The sequence below is a fragment of the Zingiber officinale genome, chromosome 10B, assembly GCF_018446385.1.
Source record: "Zingiber officinale cultivar Zhangliang chromosome 10B, Zo_v1.1, whole genome shotgun sequence".
Lineage (NCBI taxonomy): Eukaryota > Viridiplantae > Streptophyta > Magnoliopsida > Zingiberales > Zingiberaceae > Zingiber > Zingiber officinale.
Genome location: NC_056005.1, coordinates 427,494 through 442,885, shown reverse-complemented (window position 1 = coordinate 442,885; position 15,392 = coordinate 427,494). Strand labels below are relative to the sequence as shown.

Genomic DNA, 15,392 nt, shown 5'->3' with positions numbered 1-15,392 from the left:
GATGAGTAGCAGCAACAAATAGGGCATTTTTGCATTGGCAATATTGGTTTTTGGATACACAGGATGATCATACTTAAAACATCAGAGTAGGAAATAGCTGAATAGCAACAAGTAATAGAAGAGTACTGAGCGTACGTACATAGACTTTGGTTCATAATATGGTGATAAAGATGCAACAGGGCACACGTTTATGTTGTCATAATCTGGTAACACCAATGAAATGATCAACAAGTCCATAACCATCCATCATAAGGATCAGTCTCTTAGCATGATGGTTGTCGCTTGAAGGATTGCGGAAATATTGGAACATGTCTACACGGGTAGATCTGAAGAGACTTAACACATACTGGCCACCTTTTATGCATTATTGAAAGCATATCTAGTATTAGATAAAATGGCTTTCGTTGCAAACCTAACCAAGATACTAGTTTCCATGAACAAGAGCCAACTTCTTTCATTCGGTAGCAGCATCCTAAAATGGAGCTGCACACAGGGCATACAAAGAACTTGCTCCAATGCAACTGCAACCAACAGGCTTAGCGGGCATTTGAGGCATCGGAGAAGTTGTGAAGCCAATATCAAGCTTTCCTGGAGTTAAACTTGGAGAGAAAGGTAGAGGTTTCTCATGTAAATTTGATTCTGGGATCCTTTCAGTCAAAGGAAATCCAAAAAGCCTACAACCATTTTGGCCGACATCCTGCCCCTTTTCTCTGTGCACCTTACCATCGATGATGATGGGATCATGGATTTTGACCAACTTGTGCTGCTCATTAGCAAGATGATAACCCATTGTTGAAGGCCAAAATCCAAAGTTTCCCTCTTTTTTATGCATTGCTTCCATGCCATTTGTCTTTGGAAAGAACCGATTGCCATCATGCCTGTCTTGACAAGGATTAGATAGAAGTAGGGAAGTCTTGGAATTTGCTTCTTGAATCATTAGAACTGAGGATGGAGACGATGCCTGAATTAGTGGCAATGATGGTTGCACTAGCGTACCATATCCCACAGACAATGCTGGTAAACTTTTTCCAGCATGAGATGTTTGAACACTATCAAACAATCCATATTTACCATTCCCAGTATGAGCATCAGATCGAGCTCCACGAAATGGTGGAACTTTTGAGAAAACTTCTTGACCTTGCAAGACCCCTAGGAACCGAACGGGTTCCCTAAAGCCTGTGCAGCTTAAGGAAAAATCAGAACCTCCATCTGGGATTCTAATCCTACTACCTTCAGAAACAGATTCACTTGTCATGTTTCTGTTTGCATTGCACGGATGCCCCTTACCTTCCAAATATTGAAGATTTCGGATATGAGCATCAAATCCAAAATTATTTGGAGTTTTGAGTCTCATTAATTCTTGACCTTGCAAGACCTTGTGGAAGCTTGCAGACTCCCTCAAGTCCAGACACCCATTTCCATCTACAATAAATTGAAAATAGCAGTTATAAATAACATAAAAAAATTTCTAATACTTTGGAAAATAATTTCTGACGAACAAGAAGCACCTACTCAGAATTGGATAATCCATACTGGCAGGGGGAAGACAAAGTTTAGCCCTTTTGGAACCTGTAGTTGGCAGGCTAGCAGAGCCTATAACAGAACCAATTGATTCAATTTCCCATGGAGAAATTTGATTTCGTCTATTAGTATCCACATCATCATCCCAGTTAACCTTCAGGGAGTAAGTACATTTTCAATCAGAATTATGGGCAACAATTGAATAAAAAGGAGATGACAAATATAGAGAACACGAACTTCCAATCATCTATAACATTCTGGATTGTCACAAATGCTTACACAGTGAGGGATCATGTGAGTCAAAATAAGGATGATAAGCATCTATAAGCTAAAAAATGTATATAAGCAATAAGTAATGTTTCACTCTAGGTATCATAAAAGAAGCATTATGTGTTCTGGCCGAAAAAGAAAAAGCATTATGTGTTTAATTATTCAGCAGGCTACCACCTATCCATTTGTCAAACAAAGATCTAATTTTTACACCATTAGTGTAAATTCTACCAATTTTTACTCTAATTGGTGTCTATCTTCCAGTCTCCTAAAAAAGTAATCTGTCCATGAGCCCGTATGAGATGAGATAATTTGTTCTGCCTTTGTCCTTGGCAAACAAAGCAAGCTGTTAGTTACTGCTAGCAAACAGTCTAGCCACATTGCAGTTTATACTGCAAACCTATTCCGCTTCCAATACAAGGTCTGAAGCAAGTCAGTAAAACTGTAATCTGTCTCTCTTTCGGGTAAAGGAATTTCTTTCTCTACCGAAGGTTTGCCTGACCAAATTGATCCATTGAAAAGAGCATGCAGTAGCAAAAAGCTACGCTTATTTCTATAGCCTTGACTGAAAATACCTTCTAATCATGTCCTAATCTAGTGTATCACTTTGCTCTGTTCGCCAGTGTCCAGTTGGTATAAAACAGGAATTTCCAGTAACTATACATGAAGAAAGCAACCGTCAAATTCTGTTGATGGGGAGGGGTGAGTTGGGGGATTGTCAAAAAAACTGCAGGAAGTGAGCAAACTGACAACTTGATTATAAGAACCTACCATCAACTAGATCATGTTTTAGGTTGTAAAAACTCAAGTTGATGGTAGGTTCTCCAAACTTGTCAATGTGAGACTGCAACTAGTTGATGGTAGGAAATGAGTGACAAGCCCTCACATGCTGCACCATTAGACCTCACACGATGCCAATTAGAATGATTTTAGGAAATGAGTTAATCTTTAACAAAGGCATCAAGAATTAAGTGAGGGAGATTGTAAAAACTCAAGTTTGGTCTCACATTGTGAGTTGTTGAAGGATGGAGAACCTTTAAAAGCTTAATAAGTAGGTTTAAGCATTTTAGGTTAGTGGTTAGACATGACAAGTTAATGAGTCCAATCTTTTATCTAACTGGGTAGTGACAAATGTAGGTATTGTTCTGAACATTTAGTATCATGTTAGTGTAGACTCCCAGTTACTGGCAAGGAAAACAGAGTTCTATAAAATTAACGATCTGTGAACTCTTATGGTTGTAAGTTACAACAGAAACTAAAGGGAGTAGGATTAAGTTAGTTTGAACCAGTAGGAAATGTGACAACGAAGATCAAAGAAATCATTTCTTAGTTTCCAAAATCAACCAGGAGACTTCTTTAGTATTCAGTTTAATATTGCAAATGTAAATTTCTCAAAATTAAGGGCTTCTCATACACATCATAAGTGGTACTATGGATAAAGATAGATGAAAAATATTTTCATGTTGTACGGAATAGCAGTTTTGCACACCGATTTCATATGGAGCATATAATAAGTATACACACAGCAAAGTTGAAATAGTAAATGAGTCAAATTTCTGTTATCAGAAGAAACATGAACTGTGCATGAGCATTGAGCATACCGACAGACATCTCCACTTTGAACCAGGCCATCTTTGAGGGTCAATGTCCCTGATTCCAGTTATCAGACCGGTAGGCCTGTAGGAGAAAAAGGATGATTTTCACAACAATTCAATTTATTATCCAATAGCAGTTGGAGAGTTGGGCATCAAACCTCCTTTCTGAGGCATCATCATTTTCATTAGACATTTTAAAACTCGTTCCCACACCAAGGGAACTCTCAGAGCTTCTTATAAATTTCCAATATGGAACTACAAATGCTGATGAGCTTGTCCTGCAGTATATAAAAATTTTAGAAAGCCATTTCAGTATAATGGCATGATCACTTTGGCATTTAACACAAGCAATATCAATAAGTTTGTGAATATTCAGACATAAAAAAAAACATGTGAAATGCAAATGGCAAATGTAACTTCCAAAACAGAAATGGATAAATGAGATATAAACATCGAAAAACATTAGCTATGGGATTTGATAAATAATTCATCATCGCACTATTACTTTTCTAACAAATTCAGTCATATAATATACACATTTCTACCATCCATCAACGGTCAACAACAGTGATTATCACACACACACACACACACACAAAAACCTTCAATACTACCTTTACCATATTATACAAGTACTGATTGAATACTAATACACAGGAATATGAGACAAAGTCATTTAGGGCCAGTTTTATAAGGAAAACAGAAATAGGCAGTGAATGAAAAGAGGTAGGGTAGAATTTTAGTTTGTGATTCCTTGGAAGGAAAGAAAAAGGGAAAGTTTAAATATACAAAATTGATTATTTAAAAAGATATAAAAGATTAACCTAATAGATTTTTATTAAAAAAAATGAGTGCTATTTACAAAATTTTTAAATCAAAACCATGCACAAATTGCTTCCGCTGGTCCATTTGCCATAGGAAACACAACCTAAACCAAGTCCTAAACTTAGCAATTATTTTATTCCTCTGTCAAACAACCCCAACAATGAACCACGCAAGTATATCAGGTAATAAGGATTGAATCTATTTTAGCCATCAGCCATCCTTAAAAACATTTGGGATGCAACCGGGAACGTTAAAACGATTAGGACTGAACCGGGAATATTTTAAAAACATTTGGGATGCAACCGGGAACGTTAAAACAATTAGGACTGAACCAGGAAAGTACCCAAACATTTGGGACTGAACCGGGAATTTTCCCAATTCGAAGTAGTGTTGTCCTATCGGATTGGATCTTCTCTCTAGCATCATTTGTTGTGACCTACTCGATAAGAAAAGGTGTTGCTTAACTTATTAAGCTAAACTACAATAAAAAAAAATAAAATTCAACTTAGGTAGTTGACTAATCAAAAAGTAATGATATCTCTCAATTAGGACACAACTTTCAATGTGGGACTAAATTGAAATGCCACAAAAGTAACCAAGATTTAAAACCAAATAAGGCATTATCATAAGTGTGTTCATTTATCTTGAGTAGTCTACTACATTAACTTCAATTGATATAAATAATACATATCATGTTGAATGTCAGGGCAAAGAATAGCACATTACTTGAATGTGATGCATAAAAAATATGGCATTTGTAGGACCAATTTATACTATAAGATTCCATCTCGTGACAAAATCTTGTTAACACAACAGAAACACAGAGATCCAACTCAAATTAAACCACTCTGGCTCTTCAGCAATCACCGCCCAAATATTGACAATCACTTACATGGCATCATGTATGTTTCAACTTTTACTCTCTATCACATCATGTAGGTAAATAATTTTCAGCATGTCCATTGTCCATGCATGAATAAAAAATCTGCAAAAAACTAATTCAACTGCCAACTTGAGTTACCTTGGGTTATAATTTATATAGAAAACCTTTTTCATAGACACAGCATTAGAAACAACCGCCAATGTAGTTAAAGCCACGTCAGGATTTTGATGTTCAGGAACTGGAATACAGCCTTTGGACTGAGCTGCTCGCCTAACACCCAATCTGAGCACCCCGTCATCACCTCTATATGCATTAAAAGGGCAAAAGGAATCACAATTCTATAGGGTAGGGCCAGGCACATGTTCATTAAATTGCAGTATTCTAATAATGACTACCGAAGAAAGAACACTGCATCGCCTGAAATAAGCCTCTTCCTATTGACAAATGCACTCCAGCCGGTTGTAAGAAGGTGTCGACGAGGTTGGCCTAAAGTTCAAATATATGAAGCAACCATCACCATGCTATATAATATCTAAATTAAAACTGAATGATTTACTAAAAAATATAAATCCAACATCCAATTTGTTACAGATTATTCATCATGCAAACTAATTATTAAGTATTTTGCAAAAAAAAAAAAATGCTTGGATAATAAGCATACTGATAAAACTTGCAAAAATAAGAACAATTGATCATGAGTCTGCAGTATTTAATTTTGGATGATAGCCTGCCATTGAAGATATAATATAACACATAACCTGAGCAAATAAACCACTTCCCTTCACTGAAGATAAGAAAACAATGTGATAAGTTGTTTGTGGAAGATTTTGTGTTAATAATTTTGCTTCAACTTTATTAATTTTTGTTGTGGTAAATTTAGAAATTTTGCAGAACATTATGGCACATATGAAAATAATTTAACAACGTTTTGAGTTTCTACAAAATCTTGATCTTTGTCATATAGGTCGTTCATGGAACCTGCTTGATGTCATAGATGTCCAAGTTTTTAAACGTGATACACATTGTAACAGCATTTTGCGACTTCTTGATATATTTACACATCTACTTTATTATAACAATAACTTGTATCATCAAATATCAGTACTTTCTTTGTTGATATTGTTTGATCATAAAAGCTGATGGAATATTAAAGATTTGGAACAAACGTTGAAGAATTAAAATTTCTCATAAAAGTTGATGGAATATTAAAGAATATGATCAAGATCCAGATGCTTAAGAAGATTTTGGTGACAGTTATCTGATCAACAACAAAGCACAATTTTATGATCTAGCATTTTCTTAGTAATAAAGTTGATTTTAAGTGTTCATGTTAATATAACACGCTACCCACTTGAAATAACTCCTCCTTTTATGCTTAATAACTTTCGTCAAATTAAGGACCTTTCGGAAATTCAGGTGTTTCTCTTCTCTTAGTTTTTTGTTTCCACTCTAGCTATGGTGAAATTGAGGTACATTTTTAAAATTTGTCTAGGAAATTGATATACTTTTTTTTATAGGAATCAGGGAGAAATAAGTAATATAACTTAGGCTGTAACATTGTCCAACATACCTCTGTAGATATGGCGAAACCTCCACTCTGTTCCATGCAAATCTTTTGCAGTAAGCTCTTGCGAAGGTCGCTGCTGCTTATAGTCCTATTTAGAAGAGTAGAAGCAGCAAATTCATAAGGTTGAAGTAATGGGTTTCATATCAAGAGGTAGGCACAGTACAAAAGAGGCAAATATTTAAAAATAGAGAATCTAACTAGAAATAGAACATGTGTAAAACGTCCAATTACCAGGGGAGGAAAACAGTCCTCAGCAGCTCGACGAGGGACAGAGAACCCGCCGTGGGTGCTGGTGTCAGAAGCAGTCAGAGTCTTACAGAACATATGGGGCGTGGATGACCTGCTCATGAATTCACCATCCTCGTATCCCTCTTCTCCTTCAGTCTCGCCCTTGTCCACTCTTCCTTCCGATTCCTAAGCCAAAAATAGGTAACAACATCAAAATTGAAAGCGATACCATGACAAAGTGCCAAACGGGAATGAGGAGACTAACCTCGCTTTCGGAGACAAGAGAGAGCCGGGCATAAACTTCATCGGTGCCCACGTCGGCCTGGGTCAAAGGCATAGTGTGACAAGAAAGATCTCACATTTAAAACCCTAGAACTGAATGGAACAAAGCAGAGGGCAGATGAACATACATGGAGATTAACATCCATCACACGGCAGAACACATGCGGTGGCACATCGAAGCGGCAGGCTCCCCATCTCCCTCCGTCGCAATCAACGCCACTGAACCCCAGGTACTCCAGATGCCCCTGCGGAAGGTACACCAACAAGCTCCCCTTTTTGGGCAGCCATATCCGGGGCCCCGCGCACGCATGCCAGAGCTCTAGGCACACCGACACCGCCTGAGGCGCATCCGCCGCCGCAGGGGCAGCGCCGAGCCCTGTCAACCGCTCAGGCTCCTCCTCCTCCTCCTCCGCCTCCTCTATGGTATTCAGATCGATGTCCATGCTGTCTGAAATCCGTGAAACGAGAAGCAAGAACCAAACGGCAGCGGAAGCGACGATAGGTAACGGACTCGGGTGGAGGCGTAGATTAGGGAGGAAGCAGCGAGGACACAGGGATGATGACGAGACGCATGACGGCCATAGTGGGGAGGCTGGTGAAGGGGCCTAAAAGATCGAAGGACCAAAGAAGACAAGCGAGCGTTGGAGGCGGGAGACGAGCAGCAGAGGGAGCAGAGCAAAAGACCAGTGAGCCGCAGAAGCAGCAGATAGATGTAAGTGCTAAAGACCAAAGACTTTAGCTTTTCTTTTTCTCACTTTCTTCCCACTCCCCCTCTTTCTCGGGGCTCCCTAAACATTATACATAAGCTTTGCCAAAAGAAAACGAGTCAAAAGCGACGCCCCAACCACGCCCCCACCGTACTCCCTCCCTCCCTGTAACAGGCCCGACCCCCTTAACTATCTCACCGCCGTCCCCCTCCAACGATCAACTCGCTCCTCTCCTCCCTCCCTCCGTCTTTAATCCATCTCCCGGTCTAAGATGCTTGCTGTGGTGTTGTTTTGCGTTTGTCGTTGGTAGCTGCCCCTGGGCACTGGCTCCGCGTCAATGCCTGAATCAAATGGGGAACAGTGGCTGAGAGCGAAGAGGGCGGAGGACTCTGATCGCTTTCTCCTCGCTTTTATCCATGGAACAGTGCTGATATCGCAGATGTTGCGGACAGAGGTGGTGAGGTCAGAGACGAGCAGCGCTGCCGGGGGGCGCTTTTACTGGGCTTCACTGCCCCTGTTCTGCTCAGCGGCCCCGACAGCGACCTCTTATGCATTTACCCATCTCAATTTTCGCATTGAAAGCTCCTCCACCTTTTCTCTCTCCGACGCTTTTGTTTTCTCCCCGTGCTACATCAGTCGACAAGACGTAAGAACCCTTCTGCTTTCCTCCCGGCGCTGTGTATATTATTATTTTGCTCGATTCTGGTGCTGGCCACCCCACTCTCCTCTGCTTTGCATCGCACAGCAAAACTCACAGAGTTCGGCCCCGCCTCCATCTTTAGAGAATTGTTTGGGCGTGGATGATTCGCTCGCTCTACCGCTGCCGCTGCTGGGCGATAGGGACCAGCTCAAGCTCAGCTGTGGCTGTGGCTGTGGCTGTGGCTGTGCGCGAGGATAGTGACTACTTGTGCAATTGGTTGGCATTGTTGGGATTTTAACGCGCTGGGCCGCCCCCATGTGGCATGCGACCTTCTCGTCGAGACAAGCATGGAAATTGGAAGAGCACAGGGCATAAAGCCCCGTCCCAATCCCTAAAGCAGCTTCCGAGTGGAAAAACTTTACATTGCTCGATACCTGCTTCCTCTTTCAGCGGTCTGAGCCAAGCCACTGCGGCCCTTCTGTCTGCATCAACGGCGGTGCCGTCGATAAGCTTGAGAGACTGTACTTGATATTCTACAATTTGAAAACAATTCCAAGTTTTTAAAATTCAGAAATAACTTGTTAAAAAGTCGGTCCTCATGCAGCCTCCCAAAATGCCAACTATTTACTCACAAATCTAGAATGTTAAATTGCTAGATCCTCCGTGCTTGCTTTATAAAAAAAAAAATAAAACAACTTAGTGAAAAATGGGTTGAAAAGTAGCCAGGCCAGGCGAGATTTTGGGTACGTTAAAGGATTCGTCCAAACAACTACAGTGGTATCGGGCCCTGAACACAGAGGCTCACGTGGTGGGGCAGTGAACGGTGAGGAACCAGAAATTTAAGTACGTCTCTCTCGATCTCTCGGTCCAATCAATGCACTATGCAACTAAGCTCTTCGCATTGCCTTTGTAACGTTAAGGTTGGTGGCGTCCCACGGCACAAAGCGAAGGCCCCCCGGATAAACCGCTCTCTCTTTCCTGACACACAAACTCGTCGGTTTTAACTTTTACTTCAAAAATCTGAACATGAAAAAACAGAAAAATAGAACGGACTGCATTAGCTGACAACGAGATAATTCGTCTTTACGTAGACATTTTCAAGATTTAAATTTCAAATTTTACAAAGAAAATGGAGGAGGAAGATAGATGATAAAGCGAATCCTCTTGTCCACCCAATTGCATTATTAAATGGATGAAGATAGATAGCTGGGATGATGGTGGCTGCCTAGTCTGTCCTGGGTTGATTAGAGAAAAATCACCAGCAAAGAATGAATTGATGACAGACAAGTAGGAAGTGGAGGAGCCGCCCTAGTTGAGCAGTGGGGTGAAGCCCAATGATTTGGTGTAGCACAAGGACGGCACTTGCACGCTTATGTAGGTAAAGATGCATGCCCCCGTCACTACCTTGTCTATTCTTTCTAACCCATCCATCGAAATTATGAATTACATTGATAGAAAACAAAGACGACCAGAAATATCTTCTTATCAGTTCATTTGTTTTCATCCTGATCGGTTTCTCTTTCATTTACCTCCTTAATTATCAAAGTTATAAATAAGAATGGTGTTACAGGATTGTCTCTGTTACCCACCAACTGCATGCGCAACGTGGAAACAGGAATTCTGTGATTAAGCTAATTTTTGTCACGTTTTTTTATCTTTTAATGCGGCTACTTAATTAAAGAACGATACATATATATTGATTAGATTAATTATTAACGAGATAATCCTAATCCATGAGGATCATGCTCTGCTTTTAGTACAACTGAACTCACTAAAATATATAAAGCAGTGAGACCACTGGGGAACGATAAACATGGGACACGCATCTCTTAAAGATGGACATTTGTCGACGTCGATGTGGCTCTGCAAGTTTTCTTGTCTTCGTTTGATTCCGTGCAATAATTAATGACAATTTTCTAACAGCAATGATGAACAATGAGTATCGTTTGGGCATTTTCTCCGACCAATTTTGTTTGGTATTTCAGTCATTTTTTACTCTACGCTCCAGTCTAATTGGCAAGTTAATTTATAAATTATCTGGAGAGATGATTTACGGCTCAAAAATGTTTTTTTTTTTTAATTTAAGACCGTCCAAGTGTGATATCTGGCACCTTAATTTTATTACATAGTTATAACTCTCTAAGCTGATTTAAAAGGCAACGTACATAGTTAAACAAATCATTTATTACAGCATTTAGGTTGATATGGACAATTAAGAATTCTCCAGAGAACGGTGTTTGCAAATGGAAGAAGAATTGGCATATTTAATTACTGCTTACTAGCTAATTCTCAGCTATCGATTGCAAAGTAATTAAGAGTTGAAATCCTGACAGTCCATAAAAGAATCACGGTTTCAAATAGGGCCTAACCATTGGGCTGAAAATAAAGCCTTGAACATGTTCAGAATCAGACAACAAATGAAAGACTTGTACTCGATGCCGATGTCCATGCATCACCAACATACTGACAGACAGTTAACAATTCAAGGAAGGCAAGAAGGGCCACTACTGGAATGCACTGAAAACTTAGGCACCAGGTGCGTCGGACCATTTTCTTCCCTTCTTCTCTGGTTGTAAGATCCAATAACAGAAGAATTGTAGCAAATATTATTACTGATGCCGCTGCCACGATCATCCCCTGCAGAACTGAGGCTGCTTGTCTGAAACAGAGCATGAGATCTATTGGCTCCGCCCGCTCCGCATTGCCTCGGTTGTGTTTGATAGAAGACCTTGGACACGACGAGCTCCCCTTCCTTCTCTTCCTCCTCGGAGCCCAAGTGGTACTGGTGCATCACCCAGTTGGTCTTCTCCGGCTTCCGTTGCTTGCCGTAGTTGGTGTAGAGGACGAGGATCTTCTTGTAGCCCTTCAGATTGCCGCCGACGAGTACCGGCCGGGTCTTTCCGGTCTTGTGCCACCGTGTCTCGCAGCCGTGCTGGTCGTTGAGGACTTTTCTGCGCTTCCTAGTGCCGGTGGTGTAGGCCTTGGACGGCCGGTGGAAGAAGTGACGGACAATGCCATCCCTGCTCACCCCTTTTATAGATATATATAGGTTGCAGCACATGCACACATTAAATCGTTAATTAGCTCAATATCTCTATTTTTTTCATGGATGAGATTCACTTTAGAATCAATCAAAACAAATTGATTATTAATAAAGTGGATGATACATGTAAACAAGAGAAAACATCACTCATACTTCTCATTTCTTTACGTTAATTAATTATGTTCTAACTTCTAAGACGTAACTTATAAATCCACTCCAAAACCTTTTTTTTTTTTCTAAGTAACAGAGAAACCCTACATATTGTCATAAATTATGACACCCTATTGAGTAATTGATTTACTTATTTATTGCGCCAAGCCACATGTCTGTAATTAACCAAGTGAACCTACTAAATTAATAGAATTAAGGTTGGTGATCAAATTTTGTTTCAAGTGTTGATCAGTTGTAACTTATTATATGGCCATGTATATATATATAATTAACGAATAAGATATATAATTTCTAAATAACTTCTCTCAAAAAAACAAGAAGATTGAGATTAAATTGATCTATAATTAACTTCAGAGCTTAAAATATTGCATATAAATTGAATTTTCAAAATGAGATTAATTAGCTAAGATGTTAATTATTTAGTACCAGGAAGCTTCTGCGGGTGGGTGTAGCAGATGCCGTCCTCTCCTTCAATTGTGGTGATGAAGTCGTCGACGAGAGGATGAAACCTCTGCAACTCTGGCCGGCTCTTCCCTTCCAAGTGCTCCAGCAACTCCTGATCCGTCGGGTCAAACTTTACTCCGGCCGGCAACCCCGGCAACTCTTGGATTCCACCACCCTGCACACTCATGATCATTAATTAATTAATGCATTGATCAATAATTATCCGTACGTAGATGAGACCTGGGGATGCTCCTGAAGGTGGATGCGATGGCCACAAGAAGGACATGTCTTGATCAGACTGGAGTTCAATCTCCTTCCAACAGAAGGGGCAGCAGCAGCAGCTGGAGTTTGGCCATCGTTGTTGTTGCACCATGTCATCTTAGTTTAATTTATGAGCTCTCCTTCGTCTCCGGAGGAGGCGACGTAGACAAAGAGAACAATAACCAAACAAGGCAAGAAGATGAGGGAAAAGGGAGGAAAAGAATAGTATGGACAGTACTGTGGATCACTTGTCCTTGAAGTGCTGGGAAAGAATAGTATTTCCTTATTCCATGATCGGTCCCTTCCAACCAAGCCGTTCCACCTTTGGCTCGCCGTTCGAGCAAAAGAGAAAAGAAACCGATACTCGCTCGCTATATATTGCGCAATCAATCTACAGCTTCTTCCACACAAAGAGGAAAAGATAAAGGATCTCGATTTAATTTACTCACAATTATAACAACAATTTGAGCATGAGATGCATGTTGAGACGACTAATTAAAGCAAAGTTTATGAGGAGCTAACAGATGAGAATTAGGTTGAGTAAAAACGGGGCAACAGGGAGCTAGCTAGCTAAGGTGGTAATTAAGAGACGTTTCACCTCACGGAGAGACGTATAGAGACTAATTAAACAACAACGATAGAGAGGGATCGGAGAGAGAAAGAGAGGTGAGATTCTTGCTTTTGCTTTCAGGTCCAAAGTCACGTTAGAGTAATCTGGAAGATAATGCATGCTTAATGGTTTTCTTGTATTAGTTTGGTGATTTCAAAATGGTGATATATTAAAATATATATATTCATATGATCAAGATGGATCAGATTACAATCCACTCATAGCAGCGGCTGCCAGACTTGGAAACGAAGCATATGCATGCATCGACTACAAGAAGTAAGATACGACCTATTTTAAATTTGATTAATACAGACATATATATATACATGAACATTTTAATAATATCATATGCATATAATTACTATAATTAGAAAGATAGGAATTTCTAGTTGGTCAGATTAGACCAATAAAATTTACTAAATTAAAATAAGGATAATGTTAAATGATCAAAATCTGATCAGCCAAAATATATACATGCATGTATGTACATGAGAATTTTAGTAATATCATATTTATATATTAATTACATGCATATATATGTATGTATTATAATTCATTTTTAGCTGACTAAATTTTGACTAACAAAATTTATTTAAAATAAAGCATAGCTTGATGTTTCTACTTATAAATCATAAATCATACATCATAGAGCTTTGGCAAACGCAGTGTCCCTGCATTCTAGCTCGAGATAAAGTATTTCAAGTTGAAAAGCCTAAGCAAAAGAAATTTAATTTTGTCTATAACCTTTATTTTGGGGCTAATTTTGATTAATAAATGTTTTATTTGTTATTTAAAAATAGGACCAAATCAAATTAACCCATAAAAGTTAATTAAATCGGGTTACATTAATTAGTTCAAATTCATGTGAGATAGTTATAGTCTAACCCAGCCCTATATATCTTTGGTTTTGATATTCTATTCGATTCCCGAGCCCATGCCCGATTTAGCGTACGGGGCATCCGGAAGTGTGAGTCATCTGTGGATGAACCTAAGTCGCACACGAGAGTCAGGCAGTGTATCAAAACTCTATTTATCTTATATAAAAAAGTTTGCCTCCTCCTTTGCTTGTTACATAAAGTTACGAGAGAGGAAGAGGAAGACTACTTTTTTGAAAAATGAGAATGATAAACGAATAAAAGGCATGGAAGAATCAAGTATATTATATTTTTGCAATTCTTGAGTCCGTAATGTTTTTGAGTAGTGATCCAGTCTGAAAGTGTGAAATTAAAAAATCGGAGATGTGGTAGCTCTATTGATCAGATGAAGGCCTCATTTTTCTCTGTAAAATAAATTAAATCAGGGAAGGGATCCTTATCGTTGGTCCTTCGATGCTCAAATTAGAAACGATAGTAGAAAGAGAAATCAAAAATAAGAGAGAGCTTTTATACCTTTCTTAGTGACCCTCCATCTTCCTATGTTTAATGATATTAATTACCTCAGAAGACATCTTGATCTTGGCTTCTTCTCATTTAATGAGAGATAGAGTGTTCTCTTTTACTTTTTCTTCCCCTTATTAAATATCTCAATTTTTTCTTCTTTTATTATTTTATCGGTTTGTTATTATGCACAGTGCCAATGTCATACCTCGAGCCAAACGAGTGGCCCGTTCGGCCTGCTCTCCTGCCGACCGGACTGACCATACCCTGGCTCATCCAAGCGATCGACCGGACAGTGGTCCCTCCGATCGGCAGGTGTAGCCACTTCCCGCTTGGGTTTTGCGGAAGAGTCTTGCTTAAGCCTTGGTGTTGACCGCCTTAACTTTGACTTACACCATGACAATTGACCCGTGCTTGGTAGACTCCTCCTTATTGCCGCATCAAGTAGAGAATTTTCTCCTATTAAAGTGGTGGAGATGATATGCTGGCTAGGGGTAGCGTTAAGGTGGCTTATATGTTGACTAAAAAAAGACTTTTGAGTTGGAAGAAGACACATTAAGCGATCTTGGAGCTAAAAGCCACAGACCTGTGCACACCATAGACAAAATCAATGGGAATGTTAGAGCGCAAATCAGGTAAGGGGTCCCTAGCGCAAGCACTCCAATGCTCAAGTTAGAACAGTAGTCGAGTGAAATGAAGAAGACGATGAATAGTAGAACAATAGTATAAATACTTAAGTGTGTGGATACGTATGCATTCATGCGCATACCTACCTAATGGAGAGGACTTTTTTTATATCGTCTCTCATAACCTCTGTATTAATTGTTGGTGTAATTTTCTTAATTCAAGGTTGACCAGTTTAACTGAACTTGAGTTGGCTCAAACTTGAGTCTTGATGTTTGACAATATATAGAGATTGCAAGTACAATTGTCTATTTGGGGAGATTGTTGGTGTAATTTCTCTCTGGT

The 15,392-nt window shown here is 39.4% G+C and overlaps 2 protein-coding genes and 1 long non-coding RNA gene across 3 annotated transcripts; 1 reads left to right on the top strand and 2 right to left on the bottom strand.

Moving 5' to 3' along the window:
• Nucleotides 1–6: 6 nt before the first annotated feature.
• On the bottom strand, nt 7–8,017 carry LOC122028704 (auxin response factor 15-like). The gene is made up of 10 exons (XM_042587559.1): nt 7,300–8,017; nt 7,155–7,211; nt 6,893–7,075; nt 6,665–6,749; nt 5,490–5,580; nt 5,233–5,397; nt 3,545–3,664; nt 3,393–3,468; nt 1,513–1,675; nt 7–1,422 (listed from the first exon to the last, which is right to left on the bottom strand). The coding sequence occupies exons 1-10, from the start codon at nt 7,612–7,614 to the stop codon at nt 473–475; spliced, it is 2,205 nt and encodes a 734-aa protein (XP_042443493.1). The 5' UTR covers nt 7,615–8,017; the 3' UTR covers nt 7–472.
• A 1,739-nt stretch (nt 8,018–9,756) lies between these two features.
• On the top strand, nt 9,757–11,304 carry LOC122029733. Its single transcript, XR_006125169.1, has 3 exons — nt 9,757–9,896; nt 10,852–11,054; nt 11,162–11,304. It is a non-coding gene; the product is annotated as an uncharacterized LOC122029733 (long non-coding RNA).
• Nucleotides 10,995–12,937, bottom strand: LOC122029731 (NAC domain-containing protein 73-like). The gene is made up of 3 exons (XM_042588848.1): nt 12,417–12,937; nt 12,159–12,351; nt 10,995–11,548 (listed from the first exon to the last, which is right to left on the bottom strand). The coding sequence occupies exons 1-3, from the start codon at nt 12,552–12,554 to the stop codon at nt 11,001–11,003; spliced, it is 879 nt and encodes a 292-aa protein (XP_042444782.1). The 5' UTR covers nt 12,555–12,937; the 3' UTR covers nt 10,995–11,000.
• Between the last annotated feature and the right edge of the window lie 2,455 nt (nt 12,938–15,392).

Excerpts from the sequence above, each read along its gene's own strand:
- LOC122028704 (XM_042587559.1), bottom strand. The coding sequence starts at position 7,614 with ATGGACATCGATCTGAATACCATAGAGGAGGCGGAGGAGGAGGAGGAG. Across the intron at positions 7,076-7,154 it reads CTCTTGTCTCCGAAAGCGAG|GAATCGGAAGGAAGAGTGGA; the intron begins GTTAGTCTCCTC and ends TTTTTGGCTTAG. Across the intron at positions 6,750-6,892 it reads AGGACTGTTTTCCTCCCCTG|GACTATAAGCAGCAGCGACC; the intron begins GTAATTGGACGT and ends TCTTCTAAATAG.
- LOC122029731 (XM_042588848.1), bottom strand. The coding sequence starts at position 12,554 with ATGACATGGTGCAACAACAACGATGGCCAAACTCCAGCTGCTGCTGCT. Across the intron at positions 12,352-12,416 it reads ACCTTCAGGAGCATCCCCAG|GGTGGTGGAATCCAAGAGTT; the intron begins GTCTCATCTACG and ends ATGAGTGTGCAG. Across the intron at positions 11,549-12,158 it reads CCACCCGCAGAAGCTTCCTG|GGGTGAGCAGGGATGGCATT; the intron begins GTACTAAATAAT and ends TATCTATAAAAG.